The following is a 20,729-nucleotide window of genomic DNA, read 5'->3' as shown; positions in this document are numbered from 1 at the left end:
TGGGAAGATGAGAAGGTTCTGGAGATGAGGGTGGGGATGGCTGCACAGCAGTGGGAGTGTACCCAATGCCACTGAGCTGTACCCCTAGGAGTGGTTAAAATGGTGACTTTTATGTACATATATTTTACCAAGATTTTTTTAAGAGTGAAAAAAAACTTTAAAAAGAGGCTGCAAATCAGTGAGCTAACCACACATCTCAGAAAATTAGATGAGCAACAAACTCAAAGAACTGAAAAGCAAATAAGTAATAATTGCACAAATTAATGAAATAGAAGACAAAGGACTACAAGTGATGGGTCCCAGAAATGAACAAGGGAGTGTCACTTTGGGGTGACAACTCACTTGGCCTGCCCGGACTGCCTGGGATTTCAAGTCCTGGGTCCCAGGCAGCCCCTGGGTCTCAAACTCGTCAACACCCAGGGACCGGTAGTCACCCTGTTTCAGATCCTCAGATGACAAAAAGACAGTGAGATGACCCTGGGGACAACTCTTGCCAGTAAATACACGATTTGGGCTGTAACGGACACGTTCCTGGGACAACGCCTCCAATCAAAACCTAACCCACAGGCAAGTCTGAGAAGTCCCAAAGCTGATCAAGGACCTGGTCCAGAATCACGTCTCTCTGGCCGGCATTAGTTCTCGCACTGCCCTGCTCTTCCAAGCACTGGCCTTCTCCACGTGCTCGTGCCGGACCCTCAGAGAGCCCAGCCTCCCGGGGGCCTGAGCAGGCTGGACGCTCCCTGATGCTGTGAGGGCGCAGCAGCCCTGGCTGGAAGGAGTGGGGCGTCAGGAGGCCCCTCCAGCTTGGGGAGCACGTTCAGGCCTCATCGCACACAAGACCCCGCCCCCATCCTCAAGCCACACCTTGCCCAGGCCCCTCAGTTTCCCCTTCTACAGCTGGAGAGGCTGGCGGGGCCGGGGGAGATTCCTGCCACCCAGTCTGGACAGGCCTGTCTGGGCCCCTGGTGGCACCCGCCGGCCTGCTCACCTCAGTGTGATGGCACCAAGATCTCAATCACTGCAGTGCAAATAACAGGTGTTGGCTGTGGGCAGAGCGGACCTCACCCAGGCTGCTTGTGGCCTCCAGACAAGTCTACAGACAGCCACGTTGCCCAGGCACCGATGCCCACTGCGATGGGGGTACCATCCTGTGTTTCTCCCTCAAACCAGCCCGTGACCGTGGCAACTTGCTTCTACCCTGGAGCCTCTATTTTCCCAGACCTAGAGGGATTGATGGAACACTCACCGGCTGATAGGGGACCAATGGGACACCGGGCTAAAAGCATTGGAAACTAGTGTGCAAGCCATGCCTGCCTCCATCCGCCATTGGTCAGCCCCTCTCAGGGCCTCAGACAGTGGAGACGCTGTGGGACTTGGACAGAGAGCGTCACCCACCCAGGGCCACCTCGCTGGTCTCGTTGTAGCTCCTCACACCAATACCCTGGCTTGTCACGTTCTGTCCTGTGTGGGCACCTGCATGTGTGTGCACATATGTGCTGTGACGCCACTATGTTACCTAACCACCTGGTACCAACTGTGGGCAATTAGTCTTCTCCAGGGACCTGTATTGTTTATATAGGGCCATGTTACCTCCTACAGCGTAGTTCCGAGGTTCTAAGAACTGGGTTAATGAACAACCCTGAGTCAGCCACTGCATGGGCCATCACTGGGATCCTCAGGGGGTCAGTCAGGTGGGGACTGCCTGGCTGTGTGGCCAGAGTCAGGCCATGGCTGGGTTGGCTCTGGGAAGTAGGGGGTGAAGGGGGATGGGCCATGGGGACAATTCCAGTCATTTTGTTGTTATGCAGGTGGGAGAGAGACAGAACTAGAACTTCTGGAACTCACAGGCTAGATATTGGGGACCGTCTCACCCACTCACCCACCCAAGTGTGTCTGAGTAAGGGTCACCGGCTCCCACACATCTCCACAAAGAGAGCAGACCCCAGAAGGTCAGGCTGGGAGGGTCCCCTGCCCCTCCCCACCCCCAGTGCTGCTAGCCTGAGGCTCCGAGATGGGGGCTGAGCTCAGGAGGCGGACTCAGCCTCCCAGCCCCCCGTCCGTCTCCCCAATCTGCACTTACGTGCTTGTGTGTATTGGGTGTGTGCTCATGCTGATCACGTGAGCATGTGGAAAGTGCCCCTTGAGCCAGGGAGGTGTGGCTTCTGTACAGGGTCCCTTCCCTCTCAAGGTGCCCTGGGAGCCCGCGAGGAGGGTGCTGGAGGGCGGTAACCCGACTGACCTGGATCACGGCGTCCAGCCCCAGGCGGGACCGCTCGGTGGCGTCCCCATCGCCAGGCTCGCTGGAGGCAGAACTCATTGCAAGCGGAGCGAGTGACCCAGGAGAAAGCTGGGCTCCTTCTGGAACCTCCTTCTGTGGGGGGGTCCACACCTGTGTAGCACCTGCTCCGGTCCTGGGCTCTCAGCTGCCCCCTCTGGGTTGGGACCACGTGGACAGCTCTTAGATGTTGCTGTGGCAACCGCGACGCTGAAGGCTGGGTTTCCCTGGAAACAGGCATGCAGGCCTGGTCGCCATGGGGACTAAGGAACGCTGTTGTCTGGAAGTCGTTTTCTGGAGACCTGGAGACGCCCTGGGTGACGCTGTCCACCTGAGCCACCACACCCGGGGAGGGGCTGGCCTCTCCCCCAGACCCCACACCTGCGAGGAAAGGCCGGCCCTTCCATTGGGCGGCCACACACCAGGTACAGATGGCGTGTGACCACCAGTTCTCCTGATGAGAAGCATAGCTGACCCCCCTGTAAGATTAGGGAAAGAACTTGGAGTCCACAGTGCACTGGCTTGTAGTAGAGCTGTGGACTGAGTCCTGGGGAGGGGCACCACCCACACGGACCCCCGTCTTCTTAGCCCTGCGCTTGGAATGTGATTTCCCTCTGGCCCCCCTTCAGTGTGACCTGCCCCACGGATAACGTGTTTCATACTTACCAGGGGAAGGGCATTTGTTCTCATTCACCGGAACCTTCCCAGAGCCACAGGGACCGCGGGGACGCTGCCAGCTTATCCCTCAGGCTGTGGGACCCCGTCCCAGTGGGGAGGCGAGAGAGGGAGGGACCCAGGGCGGTCCCTGCAGACACAGAGCTCTCCTCCCTGCTGGGTCTCCTGGAGTCCTCTCTGTGTCTGCACTGGACATTCAGCCAGGGCAGCGTCCCCTCCCCCTTCTTCTCCCCTGGGGCCTCCTTCTCCTAAGCTGGACCTCTCCCAGCTGGACTGATGCCAACAGGAGTCCCTCTTGGGAAGGGGCACGCACTGGAGTGGGCCCTGCAGCCAGGAGCGACTGCCCCTCTAATGAGTGGCATTTGGGGAGCCCTTGGGATGGGTGTGTCTCTGAGACTCCCAGAGATCCAGCCGCCTCTGAGGCTGCCCAGGAGAAGGGAGCGGGCAGTGAGGACGGACACTTAGTGGATGAGCATATCTGTACCCAGTGCTGCCAGCGAGGAGCTTGATGGGACTCAGGCCACGTCCTCAGAACCGAAATTCACTGAAGGGAAGGGCCTGTCCTCCTAATGTCCTCGGGGTCCCTGTTCCCCCACCTTCCCGAGAGAACAGCCACCGGGGGGCCCCATGCAAAGGCAGGCTAGGCTGTTGGGCCAGACACAGCCCCACTGGGCACCAAGGGCTGGCGTGGGGTTTGTTGGACAGTTCCTGGGGGACGAGGGCCTAGTCAGTCCTTCTGGGCTAGCTGGACTTCCAGGTCCTGCAGGCACACAGCAGAGGCCCAGGTTCAGAGCCCAGGGGACCCACACCATGGCCTGGCCTCCACGTTGGCACCCAAGGCTGCCTCTAGCACCCCGAGTCCTGTAGTCTCTGTGGGTCTGGAGGAGTGAACCCCGAGGAGTTTGGGAGAGACGGCAGGGAGTGGAGGAGGGGGAGCACAGCGTTTCCTGCGGCCCAGGGGCTGGGCCCCATCTGACTGAGGTTGTGGCCCTGCCCTCTGGTGAGAGTTTCTGCTTGGGGGCTCCATGTGGGGGTGCTCAGACAGTGGGGGGTGGAGGGGTGAGGAGGCCACAGAGGTCAGTGTGACCAGCTGTGAAGGTCATCGGATGAGTCACAATTCCACTCACCGAAAACCAGGGATGTGGGTGTCCCTGTGGTGGGTGGGGCCACCCCGCCAGTGCCATCTCTCACCCTACCCTAACACTCACCTCGCCTGTTCTCCTCTGCTGCTCCATGCCCGCTCCTGCACCCCCTCCTCCTGATGCCTTCTCCCACCCCTGTGAGCCCCTCAAAGCCCTGTGCATAGCACCCAAGGCCTCACTGCTTGCTGGCCATGCTCGTGGCTCCTGGTCTGGGCCACGATGGGCTAGGACAGCCCCGAGGGCAGGGTCAGCCCTGGACTTGGGCGCAGCCCCCAGGGATTTTGTGGACCCAGTGGGAGGTGTGGTAGAGGTCCTCACTGTACAGAGAGCACTTCTGGGATGGGCTGGCTGGCAGGGTGGGACTCGGGGGGTGGGGGGACACGGCTGTTCTGACCCTTGTCCTGATGGTGCTGGGCTCGGCTGTCTGCTGGCCAGCGCCCTGGACCCTGACCCCACTCTCTGGGGCTGGGGAAAGTGCTGCGAGTCTGCAGGCAACCAGGACCATGCTGTGGCCTGGCCCACGGAGGGCAGACCCTCCAAGATGAGCCATGGCTGGCTTTTGTCATTATTCCCTCCTCCAAGGAGGAGCCTTACTGGCTTTCACTCGGCACCTACCATGTTTACAGTGACAAGTCACCCACAAACTGGGTTTCCAGCTCCCCTGGGACAACCCACAGTCCTGGCCGTGCCAAGCCCATGTGTGGCCATGGGGACACAGGGGCTGGGGTGGGGACTGAGTAAGGTGAGGCAGAACTCAGCTGGCCTCACCTTTTCCTGCTCGCTGCTGGCCCGGGGGCACCACACTTTGCCACCCCTGACCCAGACCCTCCCCAAGAAGGAAGGACCTCAGAATTTGTTCACAGCACAAGGCGGGGTCACTCATGCCTTTGGTTGGCCTCTCTTGTCCTCACTCTGACGGACGGGGCTGCTGTGGATGAGACACTCAACGCTGACGTGTCCTCTGAAGACAGGTCACATGGAGGACAATGCGGGGAAGAGGGCGGGAGGCCACGAAGGAATGCGGAGCCTGCCACCTCCCCCACAGTCGGCCTCCAGGCTGTGGGTCCCACCCCAATCGCTCTGGCATCTGCCGGTCTTTCTATCACTGTCTGTGCTCTTAGATGACTGTGCCCCCAGGGACCTGCCTCTTCCCTGAAGGCCTAATTGTACACCCGCGGACACCACACTGTCCTCTCTCCTAAAGGACAGTGTAGGAGTGGCTTCTGCCCGTGGTCATGGCTCAACTGACCCGGGTTCACGACCCTCTGGGGAGTGTCCCCTGCAGGTGCCGGACAGGAAGTAGGAGGTGCATTCTGCAGCCGTGCTAACATACAGCCTTGTTTGGGACACTGGCTGGGGCACTGGCTCGACCCCGCCCAGAACTGCTGACTAGTGCCAAGGCTTGCTGTCCTGCTGTCCTGCTGCCTGCTGGGTGGGCACCCCAGGCCACCGGTCTGCGTGTCTGTGTTCCCCTGGCCATCTGTCCAAGCCTGAGGCCTGGCCTCAGGACAGCAATGAAGGCTCTGTAACTGGTTGGGTCAGAGGGGCCCCTGGAGGCTCACATTTGGATACTACCAGGTCAGCCTCCCGGGGTCCCCCCAGTGGATCCCTGGGTACTTGTACTCAGGAGAGAAGTCTCACCACTTTCACTTTCCGTCCAGCTCTTAGGGCCTCTCTTGACATCTGACCCCTGCCAAGAGAACCACGAAGGGGTGTCAGGTGGGGGGATCTAGGTGGGGCTCAGTCCCGAGAGGTTCACTGGGGCAGAATCCACCCTGTCTTCATCCATTCAGAGGGTGGCCTGAGAATGATGGCACAGGCAGACCTCAGGAGAGCGTCCTGTGGAGGGGTTGCTGGGGTGACTCTTGGACCCTGCCCTCTGACACACTCTCTTGTGGGGTGGCTAAAATGAACCCCCAGATACTGCACTGCAATGAAGAAAGGTGCCTGGGGAGGGTGCCTCTTCCTGGGGCAACGGGAAGGCCTGGGGCTGTCGGGGTGTCAGGACGCAGGGGAGGGCCCGTCGTGAGAGCTGAAGCTACAGAAGTGTTCGAAGGAAACAGGAGAGCATCTTCACAGCCTCAGACTTGGCATCAGTCACCTGCACGTGACACCAAACGCACAGGCAACGAAGGAAAAGAGAAAAATTGGATAAATTAAAAACTTCAGTGCATTAAGGGACTATATCAAGAGTGTGAAGAGGCAACCCACAGAATGGAAGAAAATATTTGACAGTCGTACGTCTGATAGTAGAATTAATATATAATATACATAAAGAACTCTTACAACTCAAGAACAGAAAAACCCAAACAACTCAATTTTAAAATGGGCGAAGGACTTGAACAGGTGTTGCTCCAAAGAAGACACACGAATGGTCAACAAGCCCATGAAAAGACGCTCAACTTCCCTGATCAAATTGAAACCCGGTGAGATGCCACCTCACACCATCGGAACGGCTGCTATCAAAACCCCAGAAATGACACGTGCTGGGACGGTGTGGAGGAGGGGGAACCCTGGGCGCTGCTGCTGGGAGCGTGAAAAGCTGCAGCCTGTGGGGAACAAAGTGTGGTCTTAAAAGGAAGGAAATGCCCACAGCGGCACATGAATATGAGTGGAGTCACACAGCGTTTGTCTTTTTGTGACCGGCTACTTTCATTCAGCACAATATCCTCCAGGAACTCCTCACTCACATGAGATCCCTGGAGGGTGCAGATTCAGAGACAGACGATAGGACAGGTGCCAGGGGCCGGGGGAGGGGAAGGTGACTTTGTGTTTCATGGGGACAGTTTCATTTTGGGAAGAAGAGGTCTAGAGGTGGGTGGTGATGGTGGCACAACATGTGAATATTCTTAATGTCAGTAAATTTTATGTTATGTTTATTTGTTACAATAAAAAATACCCAAAAATGTCCAACTACAATACCGATAAGCCAACTCTGCCTGCAGCACCTGGGGGAGGTTCTCCCACACCTGGCAGGCTCAAAGGACATCCAGTGGATTCTTTGGTCCAGGCTGATGATAGATTCCACATTTCAGGGACAATTGGGGGAGCTCCAGCCTGGCCCTCTGCTGACCAAATGGCCCCTGGCAGACAGAGTTGGCCACCCTATGTGGCCCTTCTCCCTGCACTTGCCAAGGCCCTTGGAGCTCTGCTCTCCCCATAGCCTCCTACCCACCCCTGTCCTGGGCCTCCTGCCACAGCTGAGGGCAGGTACCTTCCAGGTGAGGATGCTGGTCTGTCTCACATCTGATTCTCCTTGGGTGGCCCTGAGTACCTACAAACACCTGGACAGCTTCCTTCTCAGGGTCACCCCCTCAGCAGACAGGAACTCTGTCTCTAGCTTGACTGCCCTGTGAGGTGGTGAGCTCCCTATCCGAGGAGTCATGAAAGCAGAGACCACTCACTGGGACTGCAGCTCCTCAGAAAGGCTTCCAAGTACCAGGAAGTGGGTGCCTTGGATCCTGGTTCTGCCCACATCTCCCCTGGAGTCTGAGGCCTGTGCATGGGCGGGGGAGTGGGGGACGGGAAGTCAGGGGCTGTGGGGCGGTGTCTGTGATAGCTGTCTGGGCTGTCTCCATGTTCGCTGTTTGCAGAAGCTCCAACGGGGAGTACCTGATGCACATGGCCAGCCTGGAAGGGCCAAGGGTCACGTGGGGTGGGGTGGGGGGTGGCTCCCAGCTGCTGGTTGGGACTTGCACAGCCCTGAGCAGGGAGGTGGGCTGGGCCGCCAAGGAGACTTCTCCCAGAACCAGACTCACTCCGCCCACAGGCCCAGGTGGGTGCCGCTCCTGTCAGGCTGAAGGCCAGGTGGGGTGGGGGATGAGCAGCCCGAGGGCCCAGGGCTGGGGGTTTGAGGGCACTGAATACAGGCTTTGCAGGGGGAAGAGGTGGGGTTCAGGTGTGGATGTTGGTGGCCGCCAGGTGTGAGGCTCCCAGCTTTGAGCGGTGCACAGAGGCAGAGGGGAATGTTTAGGTTGCTATGGAAACATAGCCTGCAGCCCTGGCCTGAGGCTGGTTGTTTCCAGGTTGCCTCACAGAGAGGCTGCTGGGAAGTAGTAGCTCCAGGGGGCAGCCCCCACCCTCGGGGCTGGGGCAGCCACCGCAGTGTCTCACCTTTCTCTTCTGAGCAAAGGGGACGCCATGTGTCCAAACACCTAATCTGGTGGGGAGGCCCTGCTGTCACAGATACCCTGAGGCTCTGCTATTGGGGTGAGGGTGTGAGGGGGAACCCAGGAGCAGGCCCCCACCTCTAGGGGCAGTACAGGCCTGGGTGGGCAGAAGTCCTGTGCCTTGGGCCAAGAGACAGTGTGACAAGAGGGAGGAGCCCAGGGAGGCCCCCCTCCTGCCTGCTCTGTGACGTTCCTAATTGTTAGTGACTGACTCACCTCACTTCAAAGGCTTGGTCCAGGTTCAGCTACTTAACCTGCTGCACCAGCCGTCACTCTGGGACTCTGCTCAGGGGGAGCTGGGACTGGGCCCCACCTGTGGCCCTGCCTGTCACCCGAGCTCCTCCCCGTCTCTGCAGCTCCCAGCCGTGCTCCAGAGCTGCCCCGTGCCCTGGCCCTGCCATGGCCGTGCAGGTGCCCCTGTGGCACCATTACCTGCGGGCCATCCGCTCGCGGGGCGCGGCCCGGGTGCAGGAGTACCAGCGTGCGGAGGACGTGCTGCTCACGGTGCTTGAGCACCTGCACACCCTGGACGCCCGCTTCCTCGTGGATTACTCCCGAGACCTGGAGGCCTTCCAGTTTGCCTTGCGCTCCTCGGACGGCCCGCTGGACATGGAGGTGCCCCTGAGCGTGGAGGCCGCAGCCCTGCTGGTGGAGGAGCCAGAGGCCGCCCAGACCGAGGGTGGCCCCACGTCCTGCCGCCTAGGAGTTCCCAGGGGAGGGGCTGGCCTGGAGGCCTGGGTGACCGACGACGTCTTCACCGCCTCCTCGGAGGACAACGCCAAGTGTTTGGGCCACATCGTGCCCAGCAAGGTCCTGCATGTCCTCAAGGACCGTCTGGTGGCTGCCATCGTGCACTGCAAGCATCACGGCCTCGTCACACCAGGTAGGGGCACAGGGGGTGCTCTTCACGCATGAGCGCACGCATGTGCGTTTCAGGGGCACGGGAGCTGGGGAGCATCACTCTGAGGTCATTTCTAGTTCCGAGAAGACATAGGTCATATTACTGAAGTTTTACGTGGTGATTCTGGTAGTAACGGTTAGCGGCTAGAAACTGACCAGTGCCTTGTTTTCCAGTTAATCTGCTTGAGGAGGGTCCCTGCACTGTTCTGGACAAGTAGTTCCATTTTCGGTCCCAGCTGCACGTGACAGTCCTCGCAGCTGTCCCCACGTCAGGCTCTGGTCACACTGTACAGGTTTGGGAAGACTCTGTGCATGCATGTGTGTGCGTGTGTGACTGCAGGATTGTGAATACACGTGTCGCACGCATGGGCGTGTACGTGTGTGAGTGTGCACATGTGAATGTGGACAGTGTGCATACACGCATATGTGTGCACAGGGCTGCTTCAACTTAGGGTCCAGTTGCTAATTGGTGTCTTGGACCCAGAGTGAGCTCTGTGGCCAGGTACCTTCAGGTGAGCCAGGGTCCTGGCCTCAGTCTCTCCTTCGGTGCCTTGTTGATGTGATGTGGGGGGTGGTGAGCCCCAAGGTCGGCAGGGGCAGTAGTGGGCAGGGGCTGCCCGGACTATGAGGGGTTGGAAGGACAGGCCCAGCCTGTGCAGGGCCCAGGACAGCAGGGGCCCAGGGTGAGGAATCCCAGGAAAAAGATGTCAGGCTGTCCTGGCAGGCAGCTGGGGACTGAAGCAGAATGCCCTGCTTCCTCTGGGAGGGACAGACGGGTGGCAGGGGTGGCTGCCACCTGGTATTAGTCTAGCCCTCACATCCACTGTAAAATCAGCAAGTGGGGATGGTCAGCTCCCCTGAGAGCCAGTGACCTGCCCTGGTGCCCAGCATGTCGAGCCCCAGTCTGGCAGCACATCCAGGCTCGGGCCCACCTGGTGGCATGGAGACCTCATCTGGACCCACAGGACCAACCTTTCCTCCTGGGTGCTTCCTGTGGGTTCTGGAGAAGCCGGTATCCATCAAAAAATGGCTGGACTTCTGGATAGATTTGTAACATAGGAGGGGTGTCTCCCCATCCCGGCTCTTCCCCAGACCTGCCTGGTTACCTGGGGCAGGTGACCACCACTCAGGGTGATGATAAACATTGCCCTCACAGGGTGGCCGAAGGCTGTCATTAGGAGCCTGGCCCGCAGACATCTTATCTGATCATCTGTGAACTTTCCGATTATCTCAGGCAGCTTTGGCAGGGCCCTTTCTGTCTATTTCTGTGACCTAATGTGGGGATTCCCGCCCTGTCACCTGCAGGCCCTTCCCTGCAACTGGGAGACAGATCCACGAACCGGTTGAGCATAGGCTTTGCCCAGCCCTTCAGGCACATTCTAGGCTGTCAGGCCTCTCCTCATTGTCCTCAGGTCCCACCGTCCTCATGTCCCCACCGTCCTCATGTCCCCACCGTCCTGAGGTCCCCACCATCCTCAGGTCCCCACCGTCCTCAGGTCCCCACCGTCCTCATGTCCCCACCGTCCTGAGGTCCCCACCGTCCTCATGTCCCCACCGTCCTGAGGTCCCCACCGTCCTCATGTCCCCACCGTCCTCAGGTCCCACCGTCCTCATGTCCCCACCGTCCTCATGTCCCCACCGTCCTCAGGTCCCACCGTCCTCATGTCCCCACCGTCCTCATGTCCCCACCGTCCTCAGGTCCCACCGTCCTCAGGTCCCCACCGTCCTGAGGTCCCCACCGTCCTCATGTCCCCACCGTCCTCAGGTCCCCACCGTCCTCATGTCCCCACCGTCCTGAGGTCCCCACCGTCCTCATGTCCCCACCGTCCTGAGGTCCCCACCGTCCTCATGTCCCCACCGTCCTCATGTCCCCACCGTCCTCAGGTCCCACCGTCCTCATGTCCCCACTGTCCTCATGTCCCCACCGTCCTCAGGTCCCACCGTCCTCAGGTCCCCACCGTCCTGAGGTCCCCACCGTCCTCATGTCCCCACCGTCCTCAGGTCCCCACCATCCTCATGTCCCCACCGTCCTGAGGTCCCCACCGTCCTCATGTCCCCACCGTCCTGAGGTCCCCACCGTCCTCATGTCCCCACCGTCCTGAGGTCCCCACCGTCCTCATGTCCCCACCGTCCTCAGGTCCCCACCGTCCTCATGTCCCCACCGTCCTGAGGTCCCCACCGTCCTCATGTCCCCACCGTCCTGAGGTCCCCACCGTCCTCATGTCCCCACCGTCCTCATGTCCCCACCGTCCTCAGGTCCCACCGTCCTCAGGTCCCCACCGTCCTGAGGTCCCCACCGTCCTCATGTCCCCACCGTCCTCAGGTCCCCACCGTCCTCATGTCCCCACCGTCCTGAGGTCCCCACCGTCCTCATGTCCCCACCGTCCTGAGGTCCCCACCGTCCTCATGTCCCCACCGTCCTGAGGTCCCCACCGTCCTCAGGTCCCCACCGTCCTCATGTCCCCACCGTCCTCATGTCCCCACCGTCCTGAGGTCCCCACCGTCCTCATGTCCCCACCGTCCTCAGGTCCCACCGTCCTCAGGTCCCACCGTCCTCAGGTCCCCACCGTCCTCAGGTCCCCACCGTCCTCATGTCCCCACCGTCCTCAGGTCTCACCGTCCTCAGGTCCCCACCGTCCTGAGGTCCCACCGTCCTCATGTCCCACCGTCCTGAGGTCCCCACCGTCCTCAGGTCCCCACCGTCCTCATGTCCCCACCGTCCTGAGGTCCCACCGTCCTCATGTCCCCACCGTCCTGAGGTCCCCACCGTCCTCATGTCCCCACCGTCCTCAGGTCCCCACCGTCCTCATGTCCCCACCGTCCTGAGGTCCCCACCGTCCTCATGTCCCCACCGTCCTGAGGTCCCCACCGTCCTCATGTCCCCACCGTCCTCAGGTCCCACCGTCCTCATGTCCCCACCGTCCTCAGGTCCCACCGTCCTCATGTCCCCACCGTCCTCAGGTCCCACCGTCCTCATGTCCCCACCGTCCTCAGGTCCCACCGTCCTCATGTCCCCACCGTCCTGAGGTCCCACCGTCCTCAGGTCCCACCGTCCTCATGTCCCCACCGTCCTCATGTCCCCACCGTCCTCAGGTCCCACCGTCCTCAGGTCCCACCGTCCTCATGTCCCACCGTCCTCAGGTCCCCACCGTCCTCAGGTCCCCACCGTCCTCATGTCCCCACCGTCCTCAGGTCCCACCGTCCTCAGGTCCCCACCGTCCTCATGTCCCACCGTCCTCAGGTCCCCACCGTCCTCAGGTCCCACCATGCTCAGGTCCCAACATCCTGAGGTCCCCACCATCCTGAGTTCCCCACCACCCTCAGGTTTCACCATCCTGAGGTCCCACCGTCGTGAGGTCCCACTGTCCTCAGCTTCCTGGCTGAGAACGCAGCCACACCCAGGGGGCTGAGCGCTAGGCACCCAGGGACATTCCGAGCATAGCTTCCTGCCACTTCCCTTCAGAGAAGTGTGCCGCTCCAGGTGACAGCGTGCAGGCTGCCCCTGGGAACCGGTGAGACCAGGCCTGACTGAGGTGGGAGTGGCTGGAATGGGCAGCAGGTGTGGTTGGCTGCCTCCCAAGCCACATTTCTGGACAAAATGTGTGACCAGTGGTAAATAAGGAAACGAGGCCACCGCGGCTTTGCCAGACAGTGCCTCAAATGCTAAATGGGAGAAGCTGGAGATCACTGAACCCCTCTCTCCCTTTTACCGATGGGAAAATTGAGGCCCATTCAGGGGATGGAGTGGCCCTGGTGGCAGGAGCAGAACCTGGGCCGGTCCCGGAGCTGCCCTGCGGGAGACTGGAGGGAGGGGTCTGTGTCTGGGGGTTGGGACTCCTTCCTGCAGGACCCCCAGGGCCAGGGGTGGGCCGGGTGGATGGCGCCTGCTGTGGGATGTACAGGGTGCAGCCCTCACATTCACAAGCTGTGGAGACCTTTCTCTAAGCCACACTTAGGAGACTCCCTTTGGGACAGGCCTTTGAGCTCCAGCTGGTTGCCCTCGTGACCTCTGACCCAGCAGCCCCACTGGGCTGGGCTGGGGCAGGTGGGGGAGACTGCTCCATGTCTGGGACAGTGTTGGTCAGGGCGTGATGTGGGTGCCCCCAGGCTGCTCGGCTCACCCTCCTCACTCTCTCTGGTGTTAATTTGTTCGGGGGACAACAGAGGGCCCCGGTGCCCCCCACCTCCCCAGCATTATGATCCTATGGAACATTCCTTCCTGGGTGGTCTGAGAGTGGCCTCTGGGCTGGGTCCTGTGGGGTCTGAGTGGGATGGGACGTGGGAAGTGTCTCAGCTAGAATGTGCTGCCCCCCACCATCCAGGGTTCTGAGGGGCATCCAGGATGGCATGCTTGTCTGCTGGCACCTTTGGATGCTGGCACCAAGCCTGCTCCTCCCCCCACCCCAGGCCCTCAGGGGCCCCAGTCCTCCTGAGAGGTGTGTCTGAGGTGGGGATTCCTAGGCACCAGAGGGGCCCTCAGGGAGGCTTGGAAGGAGCAAGAGGCCTGGGAAGGAGAGGGCAGGTGTGACCAGGAGTCTAGTCTCCGCCCAACCCTCCTGGACTCTGGAGCACAAGTGCCAGCAGAGGCTGCCCCCAGCCTCCCTCACTGGCTCCAGGCTGCTGAGTCAGTGGGACCCACCTCGCTCCAACACTGAGCAAAATGGCCCCACAGCAGACTGTCCTCTGCAGAGGGATTGACATGACCCATTAGCATTTCGGGGGTGGGGGGTATGAGTCCAGGAAAGGGCGCCCACCCTCAGTCATTTCCTAAAGACTGAGGAGGCACTGGGGATGCCTGGGCATTGGGGTATAGCCTGGCAGAGAAGCCACTCAGAGAGAAGTGCTAGAGACCCTTCCAGCAGAAAACTACTAAGTCTCAGAAGTGCCTGGGGCATGGGGCAGGGGAGGTTGTTGGAGGACGTTGGCTGTGCAGGACCCCTCAGGGTCAGGCAGGTGGGGGCATCGCCTGGGGCCACTGGCCACGGGGACCCACCCTGGGGCAGAACTGCTCCTGTTGGAGGTGGCCTGTCCTGGCCCAGCTGCTGCCACCCTCCTCCTCGCAGCCTTACTTTACCCTGTCCCCTCTTAAAGACCCCCGTCTCCAAATAGTCACAGTCTGAGGTGCGGGGAGTTAGGGTTTCTACATGGATTTGGGGAATACAATTCTGCCCATAATGGCTGTGCAGGTTTGTGCCAGGCCAGCCCCATACCTGGCTGAGCTTCCAGGATGGACACGTGTTGGGGTGGAGGGGACTGCAGGTGGAGGCTGACCTGGGGCAGAGAGGGTGCAGGTGGGGGGTGGGCAGGGCAGTGCGGGCTGAGTGGGCAGTAGTGGGGGGCCCTGGAGTGTCCTGGCAGAGGCTGGGCCAGACACAGGTGAGAGACCAGCAAATTGGGTCATTGCAGGTTCTCTGAATGCGGACAGCCTGAGGGAGGAGAAGCTCGGCCTGTCCCTGCTGGTGTCCAGCGGCTGGAGAACCATTCGCTTCACTGTTGTGCCTGTGGTGCGAAGGAAGCACCGGGTGCCCGCACTGGAGGGGGCACAGCTGACGCTTGGGTTCCCTGAAGGCAGCTTGAAAAGGATCATGGGCCAAGGGGTGGCCCTTGTGCCAACTAATGCCCAGCTCTGGAGGTAGGATGCCCATCGTGGGTCGGTGGGATCCTGGGGAGCCAGCAAGAAGGGGGTGCCAGCCCGATGCTCCCCTCACTCGAGGCTGGAGGAGCTGTGGGGTTCCCTGCCCGCCTCTGCCCTGTGGGCGTCTGTGCCACGCTGACCATGGGGTCTCAGGGGAATTTGGGACCTGGCCAGGATGGTCACTCCCTGCTGCTAGCATCCCCTCTCAGAGCTGCGGGGAGTGGAGCTGTGCCCTCTGCCACCCCAAGAGTGGGCCAGTGTCTGGTTGTGAGGCGAAGCCTGAAAGTGTGGAAGGCCACCCTGGCTGGGACCCTTCATTACCCAGCCTAGTGCCTGTGCTTCAGGTGGGAAAGCAGCAAAGAGGACAGGTAACTTGTCCAGGGTCACAGCGGGTTCCCAGAGCAGCAAGGAGAGGTCCCCCCACAGTGAGGGTGGTCAGAGTCTAACAAGACGAATGAACACTGAGGTCCTTTCAAGTCCCCCTCTGGGCTGCTTTTTCCAGATTAGTGTTCCCTCCTTTGGATGTCCTGGGAGCCCCAGCAGCGCCTCCTTGCCTCCTCAGGTCCCCCAGTCTCTGCCCCTGCAGCTTGTGAGGCGAGAGTGGGGGCCTCTGCACGGAAGGGGAGGCCTGGTAGGTTCTGTGAGAGGGAGTGGGGAGTGGGGAGCATGAGGCAGAGGCTGAGCACCCCTGGAACCCCATCCAGACCTAGCACTGCTTAATAGCAGCTCTCCTGGCCAGGGTGACTCACCCTGCCCACTCTCATGCCTGGGTGACACTTCAGGAATGCAACACTGTTGAAGTAAGCAGGGGTTGCTCTTATAGTTAATTCTTGAAAGTCGATGAATTCTGAAAGCTGGTTGTGTCCATCTATGGTTTTCTGCTGCAGAGCGCCTGGAGCCCAACCCCACCCACCTGACCCACCTTTTCACAGAGCAGGGGCTGTGTCCAGGGTTGTAAATGACCACCAGCCACGAAGAAAGGGGAAGGGCTGGGCTAAGCAGCCCGTTTTGCAAGTAAATGGGAAAATGGCCTGTCCTATGCCTCGTCCACCACGGACTCAAGGCATGTGGGCAGATGACTACCCAGCACTGAGGCAGCACAGAGGGGACCCATGAGGGCGCTGTCCCCTGACCCCAGCCCTCAGTCACTCAGCAAGCACACCGTGAGTGCGGCGGTGATCTGTAGCTGCAGGCTGGGACGTGAGCCCTGCCAGGCTGGGGTGACTCCACCCACAGCCCGGCCCGGGACCAAGAGCTCCTGCTCCACCCTGGGCCGGTGACAGTGGCACCTTCCTGTCCCCACAAAATGACCTGACTGACTGACCAATGTCAGCCTAACAGATTTAATAAAATTTTTTAAAAAGTGTGCAGCTGGCCTGGAGGCTCCCCGGGGCCCTCTGTTCTCTGGGCCTGGCGTCTAGTTTCAGTGAAAACATTTGTGTGCACTTCCTGAGAAACCCATGGGAGCCGTCTGGGTGCAAGCAGACCCCCGTCGTGGCCGGGGCCATCCCGTGGGGCTCCCCGTCCTGGGTGGGCCACAGAAGCCGGTGAATTTTCTTTCTGGGGAGAAGCTGTGGAGGCCGGTGCCTGGATGCCGGGCGGGGCCGGGAAGAGGCTTCCAGGCCGACCACGACCACATCGCCGGTGGGTCTCTCTGGGCTGCAGGGTCTCCACCGACGACCTGCTTACCAGGCTGCTCAACGTCCTGGGCTCCCTCCCGGGCCACCGCCTGGACAGCCTCTCTCTCCTGGACCGCGTCAACCATGAGAGCTGGTGTGACGGCGGCCGGAGCCCCGGCCTGAACTTCGGCCACCTGAAGGTACGTGTGGGGCTCAGCGGGCCCGCTCCCTCTCTGCTGGGCCCTTGTCTGTAATTAGAGGCCCAGAGTAGAAGCACCCGGCTTGGACCCTGTGCCAGCTCTGACTGATGGACGGCCTGTGGCCTGGTGAGCCCCTCCTTAGAGGACTCCATGTTCACGCCGGGGTTCCCAGGAAGTGAGGCCCAGGCTCACGGGTGACATCTGGCTGCAGAGTGCAGTGACCCTTGAGACCCACATTTGCCATCCCAGGGCTGGTGACCTCGGGGGTCCTCCCGGCCAAGCCTGGGAGCGTGCTCTTCAATCCAACCTTGGAGTTGGGTCACACAGAGCCGGCATTCCCACTACCCGTGTCAGCTGTGGGAGCCCCCGCCCTCCCATCCCAATGCCCCTGCCCTCAGCCTGGAGTCTGTGAATGTTACTAGCCAGGTTCCCCATCGCAGTGGAATCAGCCCAGGCCTGGCTCCCCTCCTCTGCTGCTCACCGGCTGCTGTGACACGTCTGGAAACTTGTCCTTCTAGGGCTTGGTAACGTCAGGTGATGAGAAGAGCAGGGCAGGGTGGCCCTGGGCTCTGGAGCGCAGCGAGTGGGCTGTGGAGTCTGGGCTCTCTGCCTGCAGCGGGCACAGTCGAGGCCAGTGGAGTGTGCTACACGGATCATAGCGGAGGGGGTTAAGGGAGGGCTGGCCTGACCTGGCTCGTGAGAATGCGCCCCATGAGTCCCTGTGTGACCTCAGGCCACTCACCACCCCTCTCAGGACTCCATCCCCACCCCTGAGGGAGGCCAATTTCTGAGGGGGTGTCCCTCAGGTTCTGACACACTAGCACCAGAAATGAACTAGGGGTTGGGGGGGACCGGCAGAGGGAGAGGGGTATGAGGACACAGCAAAGCACCTGTGTGAAGGAGGGGTTCCCTGGCTAGGGGGACTCAGGGCAGCGTTGGGAGAAGGTGCCTGGGGTGGCTGAGGAAGTCCAATTGCGGCCTTCAGACGTATTCCAGGCCCCAGCGTCCTGGGCACACAGACTGGGGCTGGGAAATGCCATGGGGTAGGGCTCTTTAGGATGGACCGCAGGGCATGAGCAGGAGTTCAGTGGGGGTGGAGCATGAGGAACAGCCCAGAGGAAGGGCAGGCAGTGCAGCACCTTGAGAAGGACCCTGGCGGCTGCGTGGGAGCACCCTGGAGGGGAGGTTGGGGTGGCCTCCTGCCGGCCTTGGACTCAGCCCAGGGTCGGGGCATTCAAGGAGTCACTGGGTGGGGACAGCAGTGGGGGAGGGGCTGGGACTCACGCTGGGACAGCCTGGGGAGGTGTGAGGGGTGGGGCAGGAGTGCCAGTGTGGGGAGAGTGAGGGGCAGGGAGGGCCTGATGCCGCCCTTCTGTCCTTCTGCAGATGGTGCTGCTGTGGGCCTCGGTGCTGTTCCCTGCGCCCGAGGACTGGGCAGAGCTGCAGGGTGCCGTGTACCGCCTGCTGGTGGTGCTTCTGTGCTGCCTGGCCACCAGCAACCTGCCCCACTTCCTGCACCCTGAGCAGAACCTGCTGCAGGACTCCGGCCTGGACCTCCGGGCCCTGTACCAGCGCGTGGAGCTCTTTGCCAGCCAGCCCGAGGCGGCCCTGCGTATCCATGTCACCCACCTGGGCCGGAGCCCCCCGCCGCGCCTCAGCAGTGGGGTCAGGGCGCTGCTGCAGCTGCCCGCCAGCGACCCCTCCTACTGGGCCACTGCCTACTTCGACGTCCTGCTGGATAAGGTGGGTGCAGTCGGCTGAGGAGCATTGGGCAGGCCCAGGGTCATGTGCAGGTGGGGACAGAGTCTGGTCTGCTCCCCCTGGTCAGGAGCTGGAGGAAGGCCTCTGGACAGTGAGAACATCTGTGGGGAAGGATGTGCCATCTGGGGTCAGATAGGCCATGAGTGCCCCTGTCCACCAGTGGCCCCATGGGCCCAGGGCCGCTGTCTGGGAACCAGGGCAGCATGTCCAAGCCTGCCCCTAGCCCCAGAACCATTCCAAACCCACACTGAGAGCGCTCAGAGGCCTAGCGGCTAGCCCGGGCTCCATTCCTCACGGAGAGGCGTGGTCTCCCAAGCTCACAGGCCAGTTTCCGGCTGCATCCCCGGACCCAGGAGTCCCACACCACATACTCTGGGTATCTGGGGGCTGCTTGGCTGCTCCACCAGGTAGCTGCCCCTCTGGAGCCCCAAGTTTCCGCCATCTCTACTAGCCGTCCCCTCCCCCACCCCAGAGAGCTCACTCCTGCTCTTCCCCCCAAGAGCAAGCCCACCCTCACCCCAAAGAGCCCACATGGTCTCATTCCAGGGCACACCCGTGGATGGGGTGGTAGTAGCGGGAGGGGGACCCTCAGCACTCAACAAGCACCTGGCAGGGACCTTCTCTGTGTCAGGCCCCCCCCAGGGACACCTGCATGTGAGGAAGGCAGCGGGGGAGGTGCTGGGCGGGTCCACCTGCGGGAGGACCATCCAGGCAGAGACCCAGAGGCAGGAGGGCCTGGCGGCCAGGGAGCGAGTGTGGTTCCACACTGCGTCCGGGGCCCTGTGACACGCTCCCAGACGTCTCTGTGACCCCTGTCCCCACCCACCCGCAGTTCCAGGTCTTCCACATCCAGGATAAGGACCGGATCTCTGCCATGCAAAGCATCTTCCGGAAGACCAAGACCCTGGGAGGCGAGGACCGCTGAGTCGGCTGCCTGGGCTATGCCACCCACTATACCACCCCACGGAGGCTCCCAGGACATTGGAAGGAGGGAACGGGTTTCACATTGAGCCGGTGATGGTTGGTGGAGGGTCCTTGTCCCCAGGGACCGCCTCAGACAATCCAGAGGACGACCTCATGGGAGTTTGAGAACTGGACAACGGGCCACCTGGACAGCGGCCTCATCTGCAGGGGCGGGGCCTGGGACGAGGTGCTGTGTATTTCGTGTGATGCATGTTGATCCATCCTGTGGGAGGCCATCAAGACTGAAAACCAAGTATTTGAAGGAGCCCTGGGGCCTGAGGGCTTGTCCCCCCACCAGCGTCACATGCTACTCCATGTGATGAAATACTATATATCTGATCCTGAATAAATGAATGCACATCTAAGAAATAGCGGTTCTTGTACCTTGCCCCATCTACCACGAAGAACAAAGACAGGGCCTGATGGCCTCTGTGGATTTTGGAGATGGTGTCACCTCCTTGGAATTGTTCATTTACCGGGGGGCTCAGAGGCTGTTAGTTCTGAGTGGGCCAGAGCACAGGTGGGCTATCTAGCAGGTTCATGGGCTGCGGTGCCCGTGGCACAAAGGGCACCATGTGGCATTTCTGGAAAACTCTAACGTGGAAGCTGAGGTTCTGCCGCAGAGAACTACTTGCTGTTCAAAGCGACGCATCTGGTAGGATGTGAGCCTCCGGGGAGAATAAGCCCCGGCCAGGAGATCCTCCATCACTAGGTGACCTGAGCTGCCCATCGTGAGCTGTGTGTTATAGGCTCCTTGCCTGTGATCTGAGCAGGAAAAATCAGTAAAAGGCATGAATAATGGGAAAGGAGGAGTAAAACGGTCATTATGCATAGACAACTTGATTACTTACAGAGAAAGCCCTAAGGAATCTACAAAGAAACCACTAGACTTTGTGAATTTAGTAACGTCAGAAGATACTGAGTTAATAGAGAAAAATTAGCTGTACTTCTATATATGAAAAATAAACCACTCGAAATGAAAATTTTTAAATACCATTTACAAAATAGGAAACACCCAGAAATACATCTAACAAAAGCTATGTGAAACTTCTACACTGAAACTAGAACCATTGCTACATATAATTTTAAAACACCTAAGTTAATGTTTAAATTTTTTTTAATTAAAAATGTGTAATACCTTGGTGATTTCCATTGTGCTTAACTGGATACATAGATTTAGTGCAATTCCCATCAAAATTCCAGCAAGCTCTAGACAAGATGATTCTAAAACTTATGTGGGAATTCAAAGGCTCTAGGGTAAGAAAAACAATCTTAAAACAACAAAATTGGAGGGCTTGCACACCTTGATTTCAAGACTCATTAGTGTAAAGCTGCATGCAGTATTTAAGACAGTTTGGCACTGAACCAGGATAGATAAATACAACAAAAC

The 20,729-nt window shown here is 60.1% G+C and overlaps 2 protein-coding genes across 4 annotated transcripts in view; one reads left to right on the top strand and one right to left on the bottom strand.

Annotated features, from left to right (window-relative positions):
* The window catches only part of CROCC2 (ciliary rootlet coiled-coil, rootletin family member 2), a 62,811-nt gene extending 59,731 nt beyond the window's left edge, over positions 1-3,080 (bottom strand). For 2 of the 3 annotated variants that reach the window (XM_081051796.1, XM_081051795.1), the window contains exon 1: positions 2,240-3,032. In XM_081051796.1, coding sequence (XP_080907922.1) covers positions 2,240-2,317 — 78 coding nt within the window. In that variant the 5' untranslated portion in view covers positions 2,318-3,032. Of the gene's footprint in view, positions 1-2,239 lie in introns of all 3 variants that reach the window. The other variant, XM_081051794.1, reaches the window with a different exon arrangement.
* A 4,739-nt stretch (positions 3,081-7,819) lies between these two features.
* On the top strand, positions 7,820-19,702 carry MAB21L4 (mab-21 like 4). The gene is made up of 6 exons (XM_081051793.1): positions 7,820-7,867; positions 8,618-9,144; positions 14,568-14,793; positions 16,462-16,615; positions 18,002-18,358; positions 19,209-19,702. Exons 2-6 carry the CDS (start codon positions 8,661-8,663, stop codon positions 19,299-19,301), a joined length of 1,314 nt encoding a protein of 437 aa, XP_080907919.1. The 5' UTR covers positions 7,820-7,867; positions 8,618-8,660; the 3' UTR covers positions 19,302-19,702.
* Positions 19,703-20,729: the final 1,027 nt, after the last annotated feature.

Source organism: Rhinolophus hipposideros, assembly GCF_964194185.1.
Source record: "Rhinolophus hipposideros genome assembly, chromosome: 6".
Classification (NCBI taxonomy): domain Eukaryota; kingdom Metazoa; phylum Chordata; class Mammalia; order Chiroptera; family Rhinolophidae; genus Rhinolophus; species Rhinolophus hipposideros.
Note: the sequence above shows the minus strand (reverse complement) of the source record. Positions and strands in the feature narration are given on the sequence as shown.